This window comes from Trypanosoma brucei, chromosome 10 (assembly GCF_000002445.2).
Source record: "Trypanosoma brucei brucei TREU927 chromosome 10, whole genome shotgun sequence".
NCBI classification, from domain to species: domain Eukaryota; phylum Euglenozoa; class Kinetoplastea; order Trypanosomatida; family Trypanosomatidae; genus Trypanosoma; species Trypanosoma brucei.
Window position 1 is genome coordinate 3,228,160 of NC_007283.1, and position 18,041 is coordinate 3,246,200.

The window sequence follows — 18,041 nt, forward strand, 5'->3', positions numbered from 1 at the left end:
CACGACGCCAATCCGGTGAAAGCCCATCGTGTACCTTTGCTTAATGATCTGGTTTTTTGCGGAATCCGCAGCCAGTTACCAGGATTGCCTTACCACCAGTGGGGCGGCAGAGCATGGTAGCGCAACCATTGCACTTAACCTCTGACGTGGCATGGCTGTATACCACAGTGATGTTCTTGCATCCGGGGCACTTGACGTCCATGAAATATGAATTGGGGCCCTGCACAAGACGACGGCGCTTGTGCTTCATGCGCTCTGTGCGCACCGTGGGGTAGCTGAGGTCAGAGTCGAAGAAACCCATTGTAGCCTCTCTGTTCTTGCCCAATTAGACTAAGAACCCTCTATCCCCGAATGTGAGCTAAAAGAAAAAGTGCTTACCGCTGCAGGCTGTGGGCGCGTGCAAGCGTGAATGGCACCGCTAGTTTTCTCCGCCGGGGGAAATCCAAGAATGACTTGAGCGAGAAGAAAGAAAATTGAATTGAAGGCAATGTAGTATTGACAAAAGTTTGCTATATGAAAGCCGAATCACTCTCACTGGTGTACCCAGTACACACCCTTAGGATTTCGCTCACAGACACATAACGAACCACAGGCGAGGACCGGGTGACAAAAGAAACCGTGAATTCACAGGGAAGGAAAAGATAAATTATTAATCACTGCCCCACCAATTGCACTATCCATGTGAACTGAAAATTAACTTGCGCACCACTTTCCATAGAAAAAGATAAGAAGCAAATTTGCACCAGCAAACTAAACGAAAACAACGGCATACTTATACATGTCGTCACTCACGTACCCCTCCCTCACCACGTTCATATCGACTGACTGTCACTTGTATAAATTGCGATTTTAGTTACCCTTGTGAATGTGTCCAGCATTTTTTTTTTCACACCTTTTCCTCTCCAATAACAGTCTACACTGCCGTAGAGTTGCCCCCGATGTGGTATAAAAAAAAAAAAAAGAGTCAATGATAAGTGGAAAAAAAAAGACACGACGCACATTCACCGTAAAAGAACTAACAAATCACACAGCACATACACCTTTCACGCCACTAACGCAGATGGCACATAGTGCCTTTGAGTGGCGCAATACCAGAGGTGAGGACACCTCCGTGTTTCTACAACTCACTAACATGAGAGTAAAGGCAGAAGGGCATATACATACCGAAGGTTGTGGTGCGCAGTTTGTACTGTGCCATACGCAGACGCACATACGTAAGGGTTTAAGTGCGACTCCTACCCTTCGCATACGTATTTGGACGCTTATCAACCTTTTACGTATCGAATTTTTGACCCCTACTTACGAGCCTCGAAGCAAGTGACACACACACGCTCCGGCACGTCACCCCTTAGCGGCAACTGGAACGGTGAACAGGTGGCACAGAATACATACCCACACGCGCGGCAGTGGTGTCTACGGCGCTTGAATGTGAACGGTTGCTGGCACCTGTTGCATTCTTTTGCGGCATCGTCACTCTGCCACTGCACCGCTTCAACAACCTCCTCCTGCTTCAACCCACCTCCACCCACTTGTGCGGCTCGCATATGCGCGGGTTGCTTCGCGGAGCACATCTCACATGCCTCGAGCGCCCATGTGTTTTGGTATGTACAGGAGGGGCAGCTCCACCACTTGGGCGAGCCCAAGTTCTGCTCTTCGTTGTGGTCCTTTTTGGATGGCGCCAGGTGGCGGGGCCGTTGCCCGCTCTGACACGCAGTACACAATGCCTCACTGACAGGGTTCTCCAGAGTGCAAGCGGAGCACACCCACGTGAGATCCCCCGCGGTGCCCACATCAGTGCGCAGTTGAGTGCTTGATTTGTCAACGATGGGCGTTCCGTTGCTTTGATAACTCTGGCATTTCTCACAACGTGGGTTTGTGACTTTGTTATTTTTTCCGCAGATACCGCAGAGCCAAGCATTGGCAACCACGTGGGAGGAAGCAGTTGGCCCACCAACTATCGATGCAGTGGTAACAGGTGTGCCATTTTTCTGATAACTGTGACATACTTTGCAGTTCGTGTGGTGCGCCTCATTAGGTGCGAAACACATACTGCAAAGCCACGCAGTAGGTCCAGCAACTGAAGCTGCCAAAGGAACATTGTTGTGCCTATGCGGCGCTGGTGCACCGTGGTTTCCACTCGGAGGACCCGCGTTAACGGGAAGGTTGCATCCCGGCCGGCCAGCCTCGCACATTTCGCAAGTGTTTACGGTCAACGGATTCCGATAGGTACACTTTGGGCAACCCCAGGTTTCCAGTTCTTCCCGTTTCCTTCGTTCTTTCTCACGTTCTTTCTCAATCTCCTTGCGGAGTTTAATAATCTTCTCCAATTGTTTCCGATCCTCCTCCTCTTGAGCCAATGCGAGGTCATTCGCGGACACAGCAGGTCCTACAGCACCTGTTCCTGCGACAACAGGGATCTGCGCCTGCAAAGCATTCGCCGTGTGGGGCACAACGGCAGAAAAAGCAAGCGCTTCTGGGACTATAGAACCGTGAGGTGCAGTGATTGGCGGCGAAGAGTAAGGCGCCACTTGCGGGGGAAGTGGAGCTGGTGGTGGCTGCACCTGAAGCGGTGGTGGAGAATATGCCGCTCCCCCTAGAGTCGACGTAACCGGGATAGTGGGGTTAGCAGCCGTAGCCTGATATATGCCAGGTGCATAACCCTGTACATGCCGGTGTTGCTGGGTTGCACCGTGACAGGTGAAAGAAGGAGGAGCGGAGGCCACACTCTCGAAAGGCGGCGGGGGCGCAGAGGGTAGCAAAGTGTTCACGCCGAACGGGTCGTGCTGCTGCATCACCGGGGGGGGAGGTGGGTCACTGGGTGGTGGTGGTGGCACGTAACCGCCAGTTTGGTTCTGACGCCCCCGTGACCCCGTGTCAAAGAGATCGTCCAAGTTGACATTCATTACAGCTGCTTGATAATATATATATATATATATATTTATCAGCAGAAGTTAGGTGCTCAAATACCCGCTTGGTTGCAACAAGGTCACTTAAGGGTGACGGTGTGTAATATATACGATAGCAGACAAAAGAAATAGGAAGAAGTGCGTCCAGAAATTCCCACCGAAGAAGAGATTTGACAAAGCTCTCACCCTTTAGAACGAAAGCATCAAAATAAACAAAATGAAAAAATAAGAGGGAAGGCCGCAAAACAGAGTAGTAGAACGTTGCTGCAAACAGCAGTGACGGAAGAAACAACATCATTGAAAGCTCACGTACGCAGTCGCGGTACTACTAGGCAACGATCCCCGAATAGGCCAATCAAAAGAACACTGAAGCACCTTTTAGCTGGCAGACAAGAGTACTGCACCCTCTGTTCTCAGGCCATGGACAACAGGTTGCCAACAATAAGGAAAATGCACACACATCTGTATGTACGCATCTATGCGGGCAGAAGTGGGTTCAGCGTCACAATTTTCTCAAATGCAGCAAGCATCGTTAGCATTAAACACATCCGTAAGGTGAAAGCCTCAGTCAAACAAAGCACGATGTACAAAACAAAGGGATTCATCGTCCACTTCCATAAAAGTCAATGCGGCAATATAACGTCGACACTTTTGGATAAAGGGAAATCGAGACAATGTGCTCCATTAACGCTTCTCATTCAACTTATAACGCTTTACCTCGGCACACACGACATGCCCCCTCTCCTGACCTTCACATGCGTTTAGACGAGGGAAAAGCACAAAGGTTCATGTGATGCAGCACTAGCACATACTCAGACTCAAGTGCACACGCACCTTTATTGACTTGGTCCCACATATGTGTGACACAGAATGATAGCGCAAAAAAGAAAAAGACGGCAACATCCGTCGACAGCAACACCGATGATAACAACCGGCACAGGCATTTAAAAAAAAAAAAGGTTCAATTTTACTGGTTTGAACGAGGGAGGTGTAAAGGAAGGAATGCAGAAACAAAAAAAACATGCCGATGGAAGCAAACGTGGCACACAGGGGCGTGTGTCTTCGTTCCCTAACTGAATAAACACACGAACACAAAAATAGGAACATATGCATGCATATATATATATATATATATATATTCCCTTGGCATTCCCCCCTGCACCACGTTTAGACATTTACCAGATCACCCAGATGAAACCATGACAAGTGAAACCGCAATTGCATAAAAGCGGTTTCCATGACATGGTTGCAGCAATTTTACAATGGAAAAAAGCAAGCAACGGTTTGCAACACCGTTCAACAAAGAACGAGGGAAAACCTGGAAAGAAGGCGACGGTCGATCACCTCCAAAATGACTTTCCGTCGTTTTCCCCTTCGAATTTTGTACCAACATGCATCTCCTCACCAATCAACATTTCCTTATTGTCATCTCCGAACAGTACCGACCGCCAAAGAGCAATAAAAATTTTGCTTTGGACATAAAAACAAAGAAACTTCCACCTTCCACCGGGAAACCGCAGTTACAGGACGACAAACGAAGTAGAAGAAAAGAGGATTTGGCATGGTAAGTTATTGTGAAAGTGGGGAACCCAGACAGGGTACCCTCTAGAACCCATTCACGCACGCACACCCTCGCCGTAACCCATATTACAACATTTATGTGAGCATAAGCAATGTTACAGAGAAAGCAGGAAGGCGCAAATAAAGTAGTGCTTCAAGACGGAAAAACAATGTCGTTGAAATGTCGCAGTGGCCTTCACAGGGCCTCGTAATGAACTCTCTGCCCCCAGCACTCACCACACAACACAAATAAGGGGAAAGGAGATACACGGTTCTCCCCTTGTTACGAGCACTTCCAACACATACAAAAGCAACCAACCCTGTCACTCAAGCATGAAGCAGCACACGATACGATCGGAGTTTGCCAGACACACACACACACATATACCAAAGCAAAACACTGCTAATTTTAGGTGATTGACCACGGTTTCAACCGTTGATTGTTTTTTTTCCCCTTGCTCGGTATGCTACTCGCCCGATCCGCTCAAGCGGATCATTGCACCTGTTGGGGACTGCCATTTCTCGTCATCCCACGAAATATTCCCATTGTTGAGAGAAAGGCCACCGTTTCTGGAAATGGAGGCATCGTTTTGTAAACTTTCGATGTGTTCATCATCCGCTACGTCAAAAGTCCACGTACGTCCGGTACAAGTCTCTTTCTTGTTAGAGCCACTCTCAGATTGTTTTTGCTGTGTATGCACGTGTTGATTATATACATTTGAATGGGGAGCAGTGGCTGATGGATAAACAACACTCTCAAACTGGTAGAGTCTCGGTGCTGATGTGTATGGTTGCTCCTCGACAGAGAAGGAACTATAACTGCCTCGGTTCCTATCTAAGCCATCAACGCGATTTGTAGATGATGTGTACGGGCCAGAACCTGTGCCGGGAACACTCTGAGAGTGGATAGATGACGGAAGAGTATACCCTCCATTGTTGTCGGCGATTGTGGGGGGAAACATGTTAACAGAGGCACCCAAACGCAACGGCATTCCCACCATGCCCGTTTCACCAGGAATTTGAGCCATTGGTGCTCTTGAACTCATCGTATACACCTGTTGGTTCGGGCACCTTGCTTTGCTTATGGTGGCAAATTGTACACGAAGTGGATTGGTTTGGGGAGGAACCGTGTGCTTCTCATGGAGAGCATAAATGGCGCTCGAGGCCATCTCATCCGTTCGATAACGCACCCATGCGCTCCCCTTTGAACGTCCCATGGAATCACGCATGATCTTAACCTCTAAAAGCTCTCCATAGGGTTCAAAAACCGGTCGCAGTTGTTTTTCTGTTGCGACAGCAGGTACCTGCCCTACAAAGAGCTTGCTTCCAACACGAGTATGCCTATTACCCCTGGAAACAGGGTATTGCTGGGCGTGATGGACCATGTTCGTCATATGCCCGGTGCTGAAGGTTCTTGACTGTCGGTGCGTTACGGCTCCATGTGAATCTGCACGCCCCACATCATTGTCGCAGTGTTTTGGGGAATAGCCCATACCTGTATCATCGTTGACGTTGCCTATGCTGGGGCTGCTGAACACACACTGAGGATTCGCCAATGGTGAAAAATTCATTCCTTCCTACCTTATCCACTTTCTTCACGCTAAACGTTTCGCCCCACTCTTCCTCTGGCGCGCGCACTTACTCAACTAGTAAATTTCGGGATAGTTAACAACTCTCAGTCGACCTCGAAACTCCAAAGAGAAAGGATCCTAAGAAACATAAAAGAGACAAAGCATAGAAAAGCTTGAACTCACAGGGCAGTACGAAGTGCCTGGAAGGCTCAGTGAGTGTGCTCAAGCTTAAATCGCACCACGCAGAAAGGATGAAAAGGGCACGTATAATTGAAAAGCAACCCCCTTTTCCCCTTATGTGCCCCTCGCTTTGGGAATGGATTATGAAGTGGTCTTGAAAGGCAACGAAAGGCCTTCATAGTCCCATGACGGTGCGTCAGCGAAGCAACATCGTCGCGTCAGGGTATGTCAACCTGTGCTCAATGGCAATAGTTACCAGGAAGCACCTCCATGGCATCCTAGCAAGCTTGCATAAGCGTTTAATATAATCACCCACAAGCACAGGGATTAGTCTGCTGTGTTTAACCAAAAACCCCTCGAATTGACATTACCTCAGTTGCAGTGGCGGGGTGGCGAGAGACAAAAGTAAAAACACAAGAATGCACAAACACAAGCAGCGAAACTAACAACGAAAACACAGAGGGTCCAACGTGTCTTACGCAGATAGAAAATACAAAACGGTTATATTTTCATCCAAAACTAACCATCCACTCAATTTGCGCTTCCTCAAACATGAAGTATGAGCACAATTTACTCAAAAGCACTGTGGCTGAAAGAAGGGGGCGAGCGGAGGAACGATATTCCCTTCACTCTGAAAGACGCCACCATAGATACCCATAGTGTTCACATAATGTGGACAACGCAGGGGGAGAAGGTTGGCACAATCACTCCTCCAACCCCCCGACAAACTGATCGGTCCAAAGCAATAACAGCTAAGGCAGCGAAAAATGCACCACATAACTTTACATGGCCCCTTACGCACTCACCGGGAATGGCGCAGAAGTGCCCCTGGTAGCACCACTTGTCAAAAATGCACTGACATGGTTACCGCCGCCCAATTAGGCTCTTTGTTCTGGTTCTAGCAAAGGTCATCAAGATGTCGCACAATTGCGCAACTCCTCAACGTGCAGTAATACACGCATCCTTTGGGGTAGTGCGCACATATCGACGACGGTGGCCTCCATACCCCTAAAACTACAAACAAATATCCCACGTTCTGTACAGAAGATCACAGTTTGGGTTGCCTAAAACCGTAACCACACGACGTGACGAATGTTTAAGCCGGTGATCTGTCCTGAAAGTTATAACACCAGTTGAAGAAACACCGCATCCTTAAATAACAGAAATAGTACACCTAGCATCATTTGTTGTAAAAATCACAGGGAGAGAAAGTGATCACTGACAAACAAAAAATTGCAAAAGGAGGTTTTATGCTTCAAAACTCTCTCCCCCTATACCTACGGAACAACAACTGAGCAACCAGTTTGCTCCCGCATTGGATCGAATCCAATGCCTTGTTTAAATAAACCTGCACTTCTGTGGGTGTTGAATAGCACGGACTGAACTAAAAAAAACGAGTGTCCAAATGCGCGAAAAGCCGTATCCAACAAAATCAACCTATGATAGTATCTGGGAGTAATCGCTTCTGCCTGTTTATTCAATTCCATCACCGTACGCAGCACAAGAACTTGTGTGCATGTTATTCAGGACCAATGCCAAATGCGCTTACGAACCAAAGAAAACACCAAGAGTATGTGGGTGGTGTGTCCTTTCCACCGCGTACATGACGTGCTCCCCAAGCACGCAACGAGTATCGCCTACTTAGCTAGGTACAGAGGTGGTGTCGATTTGCTTTAGGGAGGAGCTACGGCTACAGGACATCAGTACACTGAACACACATCAGCAACGCACAAGGCCGCACACGTCACACGTACGTCAAACCACTAGAGGATCGGGGCTACTGTGACCTTTCTAGCTAACGATGGTCACGACAACGCCCAACTACAAATAGTGTAATAGACTTACACACCGATGTTTTGTAAAAGCCAGTAATTTACTTAGGCAGTTCCTGTGCACTGAACATGGTACACCCTTTCTTCCGGCACCAAAGCACACTTAATCGCCAGTGAAAACGTACAAAATGAAACGTCCGTGTGATCACGTCTGGGGTTGTATGACACCGTGAATGTACCGTGACTCCCAGCAGGTCCAGTAATTTTCAGAGGCTCTAACTTCCACCCATTCTCAGTAAACGTCTCACTCCAGCCACCAACAATGCATTCAAAAGAGCTTCCTGCCTTGAGGCTACCAACGGATATTGATCTTGTTTGTTCTGCTGCGAAATAGAGTCGGACCGGGTCAATGGCAGACGCACCAGTTTCCGGGAAGGGGTTTTTCCGGAAACCAGTGTACGGTGCACTCTCTCCCGCCGCCAATTCCTTACATGAGGGAAATGTTAGAAACACAGGCAAGTCGCACCCACGACCTTCCACAAGGATGGTTTGAACAGACGAGCCATCTGAAACGCGAAGATGCAAGGAAACCATTCCAACTACTTGTGGGGTGAACACAATCGTTTTGGGGACCTTTGTCCTTCCTGGTATGACAAACTGATCGCACTCAAAGGTAAAAGAACAGCCTTCTGGCCACGCAGGAGTCTTTCCCTCCCCAGTAATAAACGCAACGTTCACTTCAAGAGGCAAATTGCTCATATTGTGGAAAAAGAGTTGCTGCCGAGATTCCTGTCCAACCTGAGCGGGTTCTAGAACGATCACCTCAATGGACTTTGTTTGCTCCCCGAGCTCTCGATCGCCAGTTACAAGCAAATCGGCGGGCTCACATGATCCTTGCAACGATAACGTCACGTCATTTGAGCATGCGGAGGAAAAAACTACCTCCTCTCTGTAATAGCCGCACTCTGCGGGTGTAAAGCAAACGGTTACCGCACATTCTTCATCGTGAGAAAGGATAAACTGAGGTGGCTTGGAAACGAAGAACGGTGAATATGCAGCCACTGGGCGCATTTGCAAATACATGGACCCTTCCCCAGTGTAGCGAAGCAGGAAAACTCGTTCAACACGAGAGTTTAGCGGCACCTTCCCAAAATCAACACTTTGCTTGACAGCACTCGGTGATATTTCTAGTGTTAGTGACTGCTCGACACCGCGACGTTCGTTCTTCTTCGCACCGCGTTTCGATGCCTTCCTCAAAACTGCCTTCTGGTGGACGCGGGAGACTAGGCTCACGGATAGCGTGGGTTTGACAACAACACAATTAATTTGAAGCATCACAACTTGTTCACTAGCCGCCTCCCCTACCACGCACTTTAAGAAGAAGCTGGAATGTCTGCTCCACCCCTCACCGGAGGAATTACACTCCCATGCCTTGTATAGTTCGTTTAAGCAAGCTTCTTCGCTATCTGTCACCTTTTCCAGCGGTGGTGTATGTTCCCGTTCCCTTCCTCTCCGGGATATGCGCTTGGTACTTGGCCGAGGCATTGTCTCCTCCAAGGGTGGTGTGGACGGCTGCGCAAGAGGTGCGAAGAATACAACAATAGGACAATGTTCTCCTCCTTGAAGGGTCCCGAACGAAGGACTTGCCCTTAGGTATTCAAGAGGGGAGGAAATGAAGAACGATTGTTGAGCATTCCCATTGTTCTGCAACGTTACTGAGTAATTGATCTCACCACCCAATGGGCATGCTGGAAGATCGATACATGACTTTGAGAACCGTACAGGATACTCGCATCCGCAGCCAGTCAGTTGAATGGCACGTGAAACATCGTATTCGTTGGTAATATTGACAACGTGAGTGAACTGGCCAAGCGTTGGCGGTCGCACTCCCACCTTGAACTCCATCACCTCTTTCGGTAGCAACGTAACGATTGGGTATGGAGCAACCTTCACGTTATCAGGAAGTGTTAAGAATCCAAGAGTTTGGGGGAGATCGGACAAATTTTCTACCCTCAGCGGCTGTACTATCTCTTCGCAGACGCTTCGCGAACCAAAGTGCAGTTCATTCGTGCTAACCCCGAACCCCCGCTCAGTTAACCTCGCATTCAGTTTTACTGAAAGGGGCGTTTTCTGATCACGGACTGACATCAGAATTACGCTTTGAACTGTGTGTCCAAGACCTCTTTGAGGAGTGAAAAAAACGCAAATTTCGGAAGTGCTCTTTGCTTGAACACATACCGACTTTGGTGAAAAAGAGAGCGACGAAGACAACGTTGGTGGGACCTCCGGAATAACTGTTGTCAGCACGTTTGTTGTATTTTGAATCGTTATCTTTTCGCAGTACGTGGTTTCAAAAAAACACCACTCGAAGTCTATTTCAGCTGCCGAGGAGACGTGCACAGGAAGTGAACCTCCAGTCCCTCTTACTTGAATTTTTTTGACAGCCGCCGACCCGTCTACATCGTAGCGGATTTCAATGTCACCATCAATAACAACATCTTCATGAGGAGAAAATATTACATCAAAGTAACTAGCGGAATACGGTTCAATGGTCAGAGTGTAACCAGCGGGGTTAAACACCACGACAGATTCTTCTTTTCCGTTGATAGGATTCTTATGAAGCACATCTGTCCAGTCGCGCACCGACCCACCAACCGATACTGTAGCTGCAAGGGCACCGTCATTCCTCAGAGTAACCCTTTTGGACAATTTCTCTCCGAATATCACACAACCATAATCAAGTTTGTCAGGGGAAGCAGAAACAACTGATTTACGACGAAAAGCCCTCACCGGGACAACGAAAACACCTTGTTCTGTCCGAAATACGATGGTTGTTTCTAAATCGTCTTCCTTCGAGGGGGTAAACCGAATGTTCACACTCCAAGACAGTCCGGAGGGAAGTTTCGGCGGAAGACGATATTCATACTGGAGGACCTCTTTATATTTTGGGGAGACGGGTAAAATCCTGAAGGCGTACAACTTGTTCGTGCAGTTTGTTAACGTTACCTTCTTGGTGTACGTTTGGCCGACTACAATATCTCTAAAATCTACAGTCCTAGGGGTTACAGTGAACAATCCTTCTGCTTGTGAACGGTCTTGCTGCTGAGCGCATGTCAGTCCGTAATCTTTAACACTCCTTTGCCGATGGTTCACCTTCGGACGGTCAGGTAACCTTTCTTCAACCTCATCTATAATCCTGTAGCGGTCGTCTCGCAGGCCACCATCCTTAAATGCAATGAAATCCATTACTTGCACTCTGACAGAGCAAAAAAAAAAGAAAAAATAGGAATAAATGCGCGGTTGACATGCTACTGCAGTGAGTCAGTGAGTAGCACAGAAATACACAAAAATTGTCAGTTTGATATAACGGCCTACGAAGTGAAACATTCAAAAAAGGTAGGACCGATACAGGACGCGATACCAGGTATATTCGCCTCTCAGAGGCAGTGCAATAATGGGTAACATTTAAAAATAGAAAAAGAGATTATAGGGCAGAAGCACCAATAGTTTAGAAAACCTCGCGGCAACAAACTAGCAACATCACATCCTTTACGTATAAGCGACGCCACTCCAATACCTAATACAAGCCTTCATTTCACAAGGGTGACCTCGGAGAAACTCCCACAGGTGTTGACGTGGAAGCACTAAGGGGAAAGGGAGGTGACACTACTTGAAACACAGACCCTCTCCATACCAGTGTACTGTCATCACACTTGTGCGTACCATTAAGCCAGAAACACATACGATAATTGCGTGACAGTATTAACGTTCTGATTGAGTGTGAAAGACGTAAATAAAACGGGCGATGCACTAATATCAGCAACAAATGAATGTTATCCGTCCTATACGCGAGGAAAATTTGCTACCGAAGCTGACGCAACACCAACGCCCAATAGCAGACCAAAGATCAACACCAGCCAGTATTATCCCTGGGATTGTTGAGCGCTAGCCCACCCAGGCCAATGAGACAACACGCGTCCGCACCCTCACCCTTTTTTGACGCGGCAGTAAACACTGCCTTCCGCGGAAAAGCACAACTCCTGTACAATGTGGGTAACCACTTGAAGTGAAAACACCTACGCTGGGCAAGGGCTGGTGAAGCTCCACTCGCACTTCTACCACGTAGGAGTGCAACCCCGACAACCCCCTGAGGGGGCGTCGGGCACACCCGTGGCTCTACTGGCCACAGCATCAGAGGGACAGGGTCGACACCGCGACGAACCAGCCGACTCTGGTGAAGGTGCTCCGGGGAAGCAGGGTCACCTCCTGCACTTCTGTGGAATACGAGCTCCGACGGTGGAAGAGAAGAAAATCACTTTAAACACACAGGTCTCCAGCACATAACCCCTGATAGCTACGCAAGCAAAGGTAGAGTGGGCGGTTTCAGCACCGAAAGCAGGGGTACCGCAGAGGGTCCAATGTGCTCAGGAGGGTTGGAAAGGACGATCACCGGGGCGACGCCCAGCAATGCAGGAACGGATGTTGGTTCAGGCCATGTGGCCCGAGAGCACCCTGCCCCTGCGAACCGCGAATCATAAAGAACATAGGTCGGCATGCCAATGGGAAAGTAAGAATCGGCAGTGCGGTGGCAGCCAGATGAAACAAAAAAATGAAGGAGGTGGAAACGGAGCGACACACCGCGGAGCACAGAGGACTGAAGCGTTATGGTGGACCACCCCGCGCCAAATCAACCGGATCACAGTCTGGTAGCTTTTGATGTCACCGTTGGCCGCCGTATTTGGGGAGCACACCAGGCTTCTGCACGGCATTATGTCAGGCAAAGAAAAGGGCGGCCCAGCCACGACGCCATGAACAGGCCCATGCAAAGATAAAGGAACGGCTCAGGACTTCGCCTAACTGTTTGAACAGTATCAACGGAGCAAAAAACCCAGTCATCCGAGGGGTGGCAGCACCGGGCGTCCCACGGGAAAGGAGCAGGACGATCTCCAGCACAGGAGAGGAAAGTATCAAATCCAGAGAACGATGCAGAAAGGCGCCTCGGGGGGAGGGATGAGGGGAAAATGTCCCGGAAGAGAAGCCATAAAACACGTACGAAGCAGCCTTCAATGGAAGGGAGGGCGGCGTCTTTCAGTTGCCTCCACCGTTGAGAAACAGCTGGGAACCACACGGCGTCTGTGTATGCCCAACGAGCTGGCTTAAGCACAGAGCCCATGACGAATGGGGCTGCACCAGTAAAAAGGCAACAGATGCAGATGTTAGAAAGGATGTGCCGAGAGAAACCGACGAAAACGCCTCTACTGAACAGCAGCGAGGATGCTAGACGCCAAAGAAGCGACGCCGAAATTGTTTCCGTACGACCGAGTCGATGTTGGCAGTGTGGGAACGACCTACTGGATCGACAGCGGGTTAGGTTGACGTATGCTTCAAGGATTTAAAAAAATTGCTTGACTTCGTTTTGGCATGCGCAAAAACAATCAACCGAAGTCCACAATTCAGAAAGGGACCGGGGAAGGGAAAGCGTGGGGGGACTATAGTACGGCCAAATGCACAAACGAGAGAACCTGGTGCGAAATGCCCACACACGCATCAAGTAACGCCGAACACTGCCATGCGCAAAACGTTTGGGCGACTGGCAGCCAGGAGTTTTTTTAACTTGATTGGTTGTCTGTTACGAAAAAGTAAAAAGCGCTATCGCTTACGGCACTCACCGACAAACTGCACAGCTCAGTTTCTTGGAAACGTAATCACGAGCAGAACACCACAGTGAGTTGCCGTTGTGCGACCATAAACTTTTCATATGCGTTCGGTTCCGTGAACCATGGATTGGACTGCCCCCGCCCCTCGTGGAGCTCGCCGCCGATTCAAATACCTTCCAATCGATAAGCAAGTTTTTGTCACACATCACGACCATGTAGCGTTCCCCCTCGCAGGCTACAGGGCACCCGAAACATCACGGGTACGTTGCAAGAAGCACGGGCAGCGTGGTACAAAATGTGCGGACCACACCCGTAACGAGACCGAAACCTGAAAACACCGGCACGCGCAGCCCACCCTCCGACAAAGTTGCTGGCTGCCTCTCCACCCAAAAATAAAAATAACGTGCACCAACTATCATGAAGATGTTGCGGCGGCAGGTGCCGGCTCTCATAGCACATATAATGAATGAGGTGGGAGGTACCCCTTCCGCTGCCCAATGGTGCCGAAGATGGGGAGGGACTTTCTGTTTGAGTTCCCCACCTACAGGAAGCAGTTGCGGCGGATGGCCAACAAGGGCCGCTTTCAAGTGCAGGAAGAAAAATAATTCCCCTCGTCACACTCCGGAGGTGATGGCATTGGTGACCGACCTTGTTCCACTCGGTGGTGGACGCTCTGCCGCCCTCGAGAAGAAAATATTAGAGTGCGTGCATGCGATTCGCTTTCGGTAAGCACAAGCGGCAACGGAACTGGATCACAAGGTCGAATAAGTTTGGTACCCCCGAAGGCGGTTGCAACCTCAGAGTAGTTCCTTTTTGCTTCACTTTCTCCTTTTCCGTCGTTAGAGGGAAGGCGAACTTCCGCGACGGTTGGCGAGCAGAGTGGGGTCTACACTCATTCCCATAGTGCTTCCCCGACGCGCTGACAACGATCTACGGTGACACGGTGCTGCGCTTGCCAACAAACTAGGGTAAAGGAACTGTGCTTGAAAAATGATTGGCAACTAAAGGCTATTTTCCTAGAGGCCTCTTGCCGGAACTTGCGGGCGCGAAGTGGTGTGCAGTTGGCGGGATGAGCCCCCGGAAAAGGCGCACACTTCCAAGCATGTCGTCCTTTTAGGCGCCGGCCTTGCGACCACACCCTCAAACGTTGCTCCGCGTTGTGCTTGTGCGCGTTTCGGTGACCTTGGTGGTCGTGATCTAAACAAAAGTGTACAATAAGAGTAAATTCTGGCGTATGTTGAGTGTGCCGCTTCCAGCACCTTTTTCATGCACTCTGGTGACGTTTTCCACCGCATCGGGAGTGGGATGCGCAATGAAGGTGGCAACGGTGGAAAGCGCTGCGAAGAGGATTGGGGTAGAGGAAGTGCCAGAGGGATACGACGAAGGAATAAGAAAATGAGGCTCTGCCTAGTTCAAGAAACGGACCCGACATGGGATGAAAAGTGTACAAGTGGTGGCGGGATAAAGGAACACGGGAACGCCGAAGATGACGGGCTGCACAGGGAAGGGAGGAGCAGATGGTGGGGAAACCGCATGAACTTATCACCCTTCAATTTTCACAGCCACGTGTCGGGCTCCGGTGGGGTTGGGAGGGGAAAGGGGGATGGGGAATAAATATCGCAGAATTACCGCACCCCTCGTCCTGGATGAATCCGGTTCCTTGGCCACGTTGGAACGTTGAACCGAATAGACCGTGTAAACTGCGCGCCATCAGGCGGCTCGAGGCTACGGCACTTTCAAACACAGCGAAAGTGGCGATCCCGAAGCAGACAAGGGATTTGTTCTGCAAGGAATAAAAGGAATTCCACACCTCGTTACACAAAGTGGCGTCTCCACCTTCCACACCCGGGGAAAGTAACTTTGGGGCGCCGGAGCATCACTGCTTTTGTGCTGCCTCAGTTCCACCCGCTTTCTCACAACGTCTCCGTGGTAAACATATTTCGTAACCCGCTATCCCTGCTGATGCTCACAGCTGCATCGGCCTCCAAAGGATGGAGGTTGGAATGGGCTGTTGTAAACTCTCCTCCGCCTGTAGGGTCCCAAATTCGGAAGGATTGAAGTCTCAGTGGTCTGACCCAACGTAATATCTGCATATGCCCCCCTTCGGTGATTTAGCGGCACATTGGGTAGGAGAGACTGATTGGACGACTACAAGCTCCAGCCAACGAATTCGATTGGATTTGGTGGCCGTAAGGGCTCTAATTGCCTGGAACAATTGCTTTAGAGAGCTTTTTGGGAAAATGCCTCCCTAACCCCAACGACATCAAACTACGCACGGGGAGGGGGAAACTATTTACGGCGAAAGCGGGCTCGAGAGTCACTGGCTTTGCGAATAGCAGTTCACACCTGCCCTGCGGATGTGCATGATTTGGTGGGAAAGGTGGAAAGTTGGAAATGCTGCCACTATGCGGTTCGAGGGTCAGGAGGATCCGCTGTCATATGATCAAGTGATGTGTCTGAGAAGGAGGGAGAAGAGGAAGGGGATGCCAGAAAGGCCGATTCGCCGCGGCCCACGCGCTGCAACATGAGAACTCTTTGCTTAAACAGCGTGGGACCCGCAGTGAGAAAGTATGGTGGGAGGGTGGGCTTTGGTTTTTCCAACTTCCTGCGAAGAGATCGACCGTTACAACTTTGTGTCAATCCATCTGGTGCCGACCTACTCTTATTAACATTTCCGCCGTTTCGGTTTGTCCTCACTACTTCTGATGAGAGAACAACCGCAAAGGGCATTGACTACGCTCCAAATGAAAGATAATTAAAAAAGAGAGCACAGGGAGAATGAAATGCAGCGACGGGCACTGTGCGGAACAACCGCCACTGCCGCATTCGTACCAATATATGCGTAATTTGAGCAATGCTACTCCAGTGGAAGGATGAAGGGAGGGGAGAAGGTTTGTTCCCCACCACCTCCACCGGTCCGTTACTCAAACACAACGTCCCGAGGACAGCTATGTTTGAAAGTAAGAAAATGTCGATAAATGGGGTTAGATGGATCTTAACAACACATAAAGAAATAAATTACGGGGGAATAGGAACTGGAGCATTAGTCCCAGCCAAATACCCCCATATCGTCACCCATTTCCTTCATCCCCCGCAGTACTTCTCATACCCGAGGTGGAATGAGTGACTCGGAGGGGCCGAGATACTTCACCCCACACCCGACAGGGGACTGCAGTAACATCTCAAACGGCTTCTTCGGGTGGTCAATCAGCTTCTTATATTCGTCGGGAAGCGATACAACCTTGACTTTCTCAAGTAACTCGCGGTCTCCGAAGAAAAACTTCTCGAATGGTGTTGGGAAGTGCTCCATGAGCATAGCCACGGCTTCAGGAAGGTCCTCCTTAAGAACAAACAAGAAACAGTTCGCCCCGGCATCGAAGGTGTAAGCCAGTGCTGTGCGGCCCTTCTTCGCATTGTAGGCTTTCACGAGGCGGATCATCGCGTAGCTGTCCTCCGTCGCATACGTAATCTTCGGTTCGGTGGTCGCGCATATCTCCTGCAGGTCGTCCGATTCAAGCATTGCAATCTCTGCAAAGGTTGCGAAATCCCTCGCCTTTATAGCTCTCGAGGCAATTTTCATGCGCTCCGGTACGGTTTCTGAGATGCGCTTCTTCATCAAAGGCGACGTTTTGAGGGACTGCTGCATGCCCTTGGTGCTGGAGACATCCTTCTGTGCCCCTTTAAGGACAGCGCACATCACCTGTATCTCGGGCCAATGCGTTTCGTCAACAAATTGTGTGGCCACACAGTCGCTACCATCAGGTTTCTCCCCCTTGTTCCATATAACGAAACCCCCAAAGGCACTGCGGCAGGCGCTGCCAGATCCAAGGCGAGCAAGCATTGAGACGTTAGTGGTGGACTTGAAAGCACGGATGAGCGCCGCCGACATGGCGCAGTAGCCGCTAGCGGAAGAGGCCATCCCAGCGGCAGTTGGGAAGTTGTTCTCCGATACGATGTTCACCTTTTTGTTTTTCAGGTCTTCGGGGCATGTGCTCCTGAGATGAAGGAGCATCGACTGGACCCGTGGAGTCTTTCCCACATCAACCTCGGTGCCGTTCAGTCGCAACGTGTCTGTCTCGATGTCGTCCCTGAGTTCCACGGAGGTTTTGCTACGAAACGGGCTTGCGGAGAGCGTGATGCTAAAAGAGTCATTTGTGGGGAGTATCAGCGTCTCTCCACCCTCACGCTTACCCCAGTACTTGATAAAAGCGATGTTGATGGGTGCCTCGACGGTGACACACTGGTCGGACATGGCGCCGCTTTGCCACGCAGCAATTAATTCTTCCCTCGCTTTACCTACGCTGAGGTCAGTAAGAAAGGGGAAGTAAGTACTGAGGAGAAAAAGTGATTGAGAAAACAATTTAAAAGCTACAAGCTCCGTTCACATTACGATTT

At 49.7% G+C, this 18,041-nt stretch overlaps 5 protein-coding genes across 5 annotated transcripts, besides 2 other annotated features; 1 reads left to right on the forward strand and 4 right to left on the reverse strand.

Moving 5' to 3' along the window:
- Positions 1-1,295: 1,295 nt before the first annotated feature.
- Tb10.05.0240 (hypothetical protein, conserved) lies at positions 1,296-2,903 on the reverse strand (the record flags this gene model as incomplete). Its single annotated transcript, XM_822743.1, has 1 exon — positions 1,296-2,903. One exon carries the CDS (start codon positions 2,901-2,903, stop codon positions 1,296-1,298), a length of 1,608 nt encoding a protein of 535 aa, XP_827836.1.
- Positions 2,904-2,918: 15 nt separating this feature from the next.
- Positions 2,919-2,942: a microsatellite.
- Positions 2,943-3,326: 384 nt separating this feature from the next.
- Tb10.05.0250 (hypothetical protein) lies at positions 3,327-3,671 on the forward strand (the record flags this gene model as incomplete). Its single annotated transcript, XM_822744.1, has 1 exon — positions 3,327-3,671. One exon carries the CDS (start codon positions 3,327-3,329, stop codon positions 3,669-3,671), a length of 345 nt encoding a protein of 114 aa, XP_827837.1.
- A 340-nt stretch (positions 3,672-4,011) lies between these two features.
- Positions 4,012-4,045: a microsatellite.
- Positions 4,046-4,933: 888 nt separating this feature from the next.
- Tb10.05.0260 (uncharacterized protein) lies at positions 4,934-6,037 on the reverse strand (the record flags this gene model as incomplete). The annotated part of the gene is made up of 1 exon (XM_822745.1): positions 4,934-6,037. The coding sequence occupies one exon, from the start codon at positions 6,035-6,037 to the stop codon at positions 4,934-4,936; it is 1,104 nt and encodes a 367-aa protein (XP_827838.1).
- A 2,057-nt stretch (positions 6,038-8,094) lies between these two features.
- On the reverse strand, positions 8,095-11,235 carry Tb10.05.0270 (hypothetical protein, conserved; the record flags this gene model as incomplete). Its single annotated transcript, XM_822746.1, has 1 exon — positions 8,095-11,235. The coding sequence occupies one exon, from the start codon at positions 11,233-11,235 to the stop codon at positions 8,095-8,097; it is 3,141 nt and encodes a 1,046-aa protein (XP_827839.1).
- A 5,514-nt stretch (positions 11,236-16,749) lies between these two features.
- On the reverse strand, positions 16,750-17,898 carry Tb10.05.0010 (diphosphomevalonate decarboxylase, putative; the record flags this gene model as incomplete). Its single annotated transcript, XM_822747.1, has 1 exon — positions 16,750-17,898. The coding sequence occupies one exon, from the start codon at positions 17,896-17,898 to the stop codon at positions 16,750-16,752; it is 1,149 nt and encodes a 382-aa protein (XP_827840.1).
- Between the last annotated feature and the right edge of the window lie 143 nt (positions 17,899-18,041).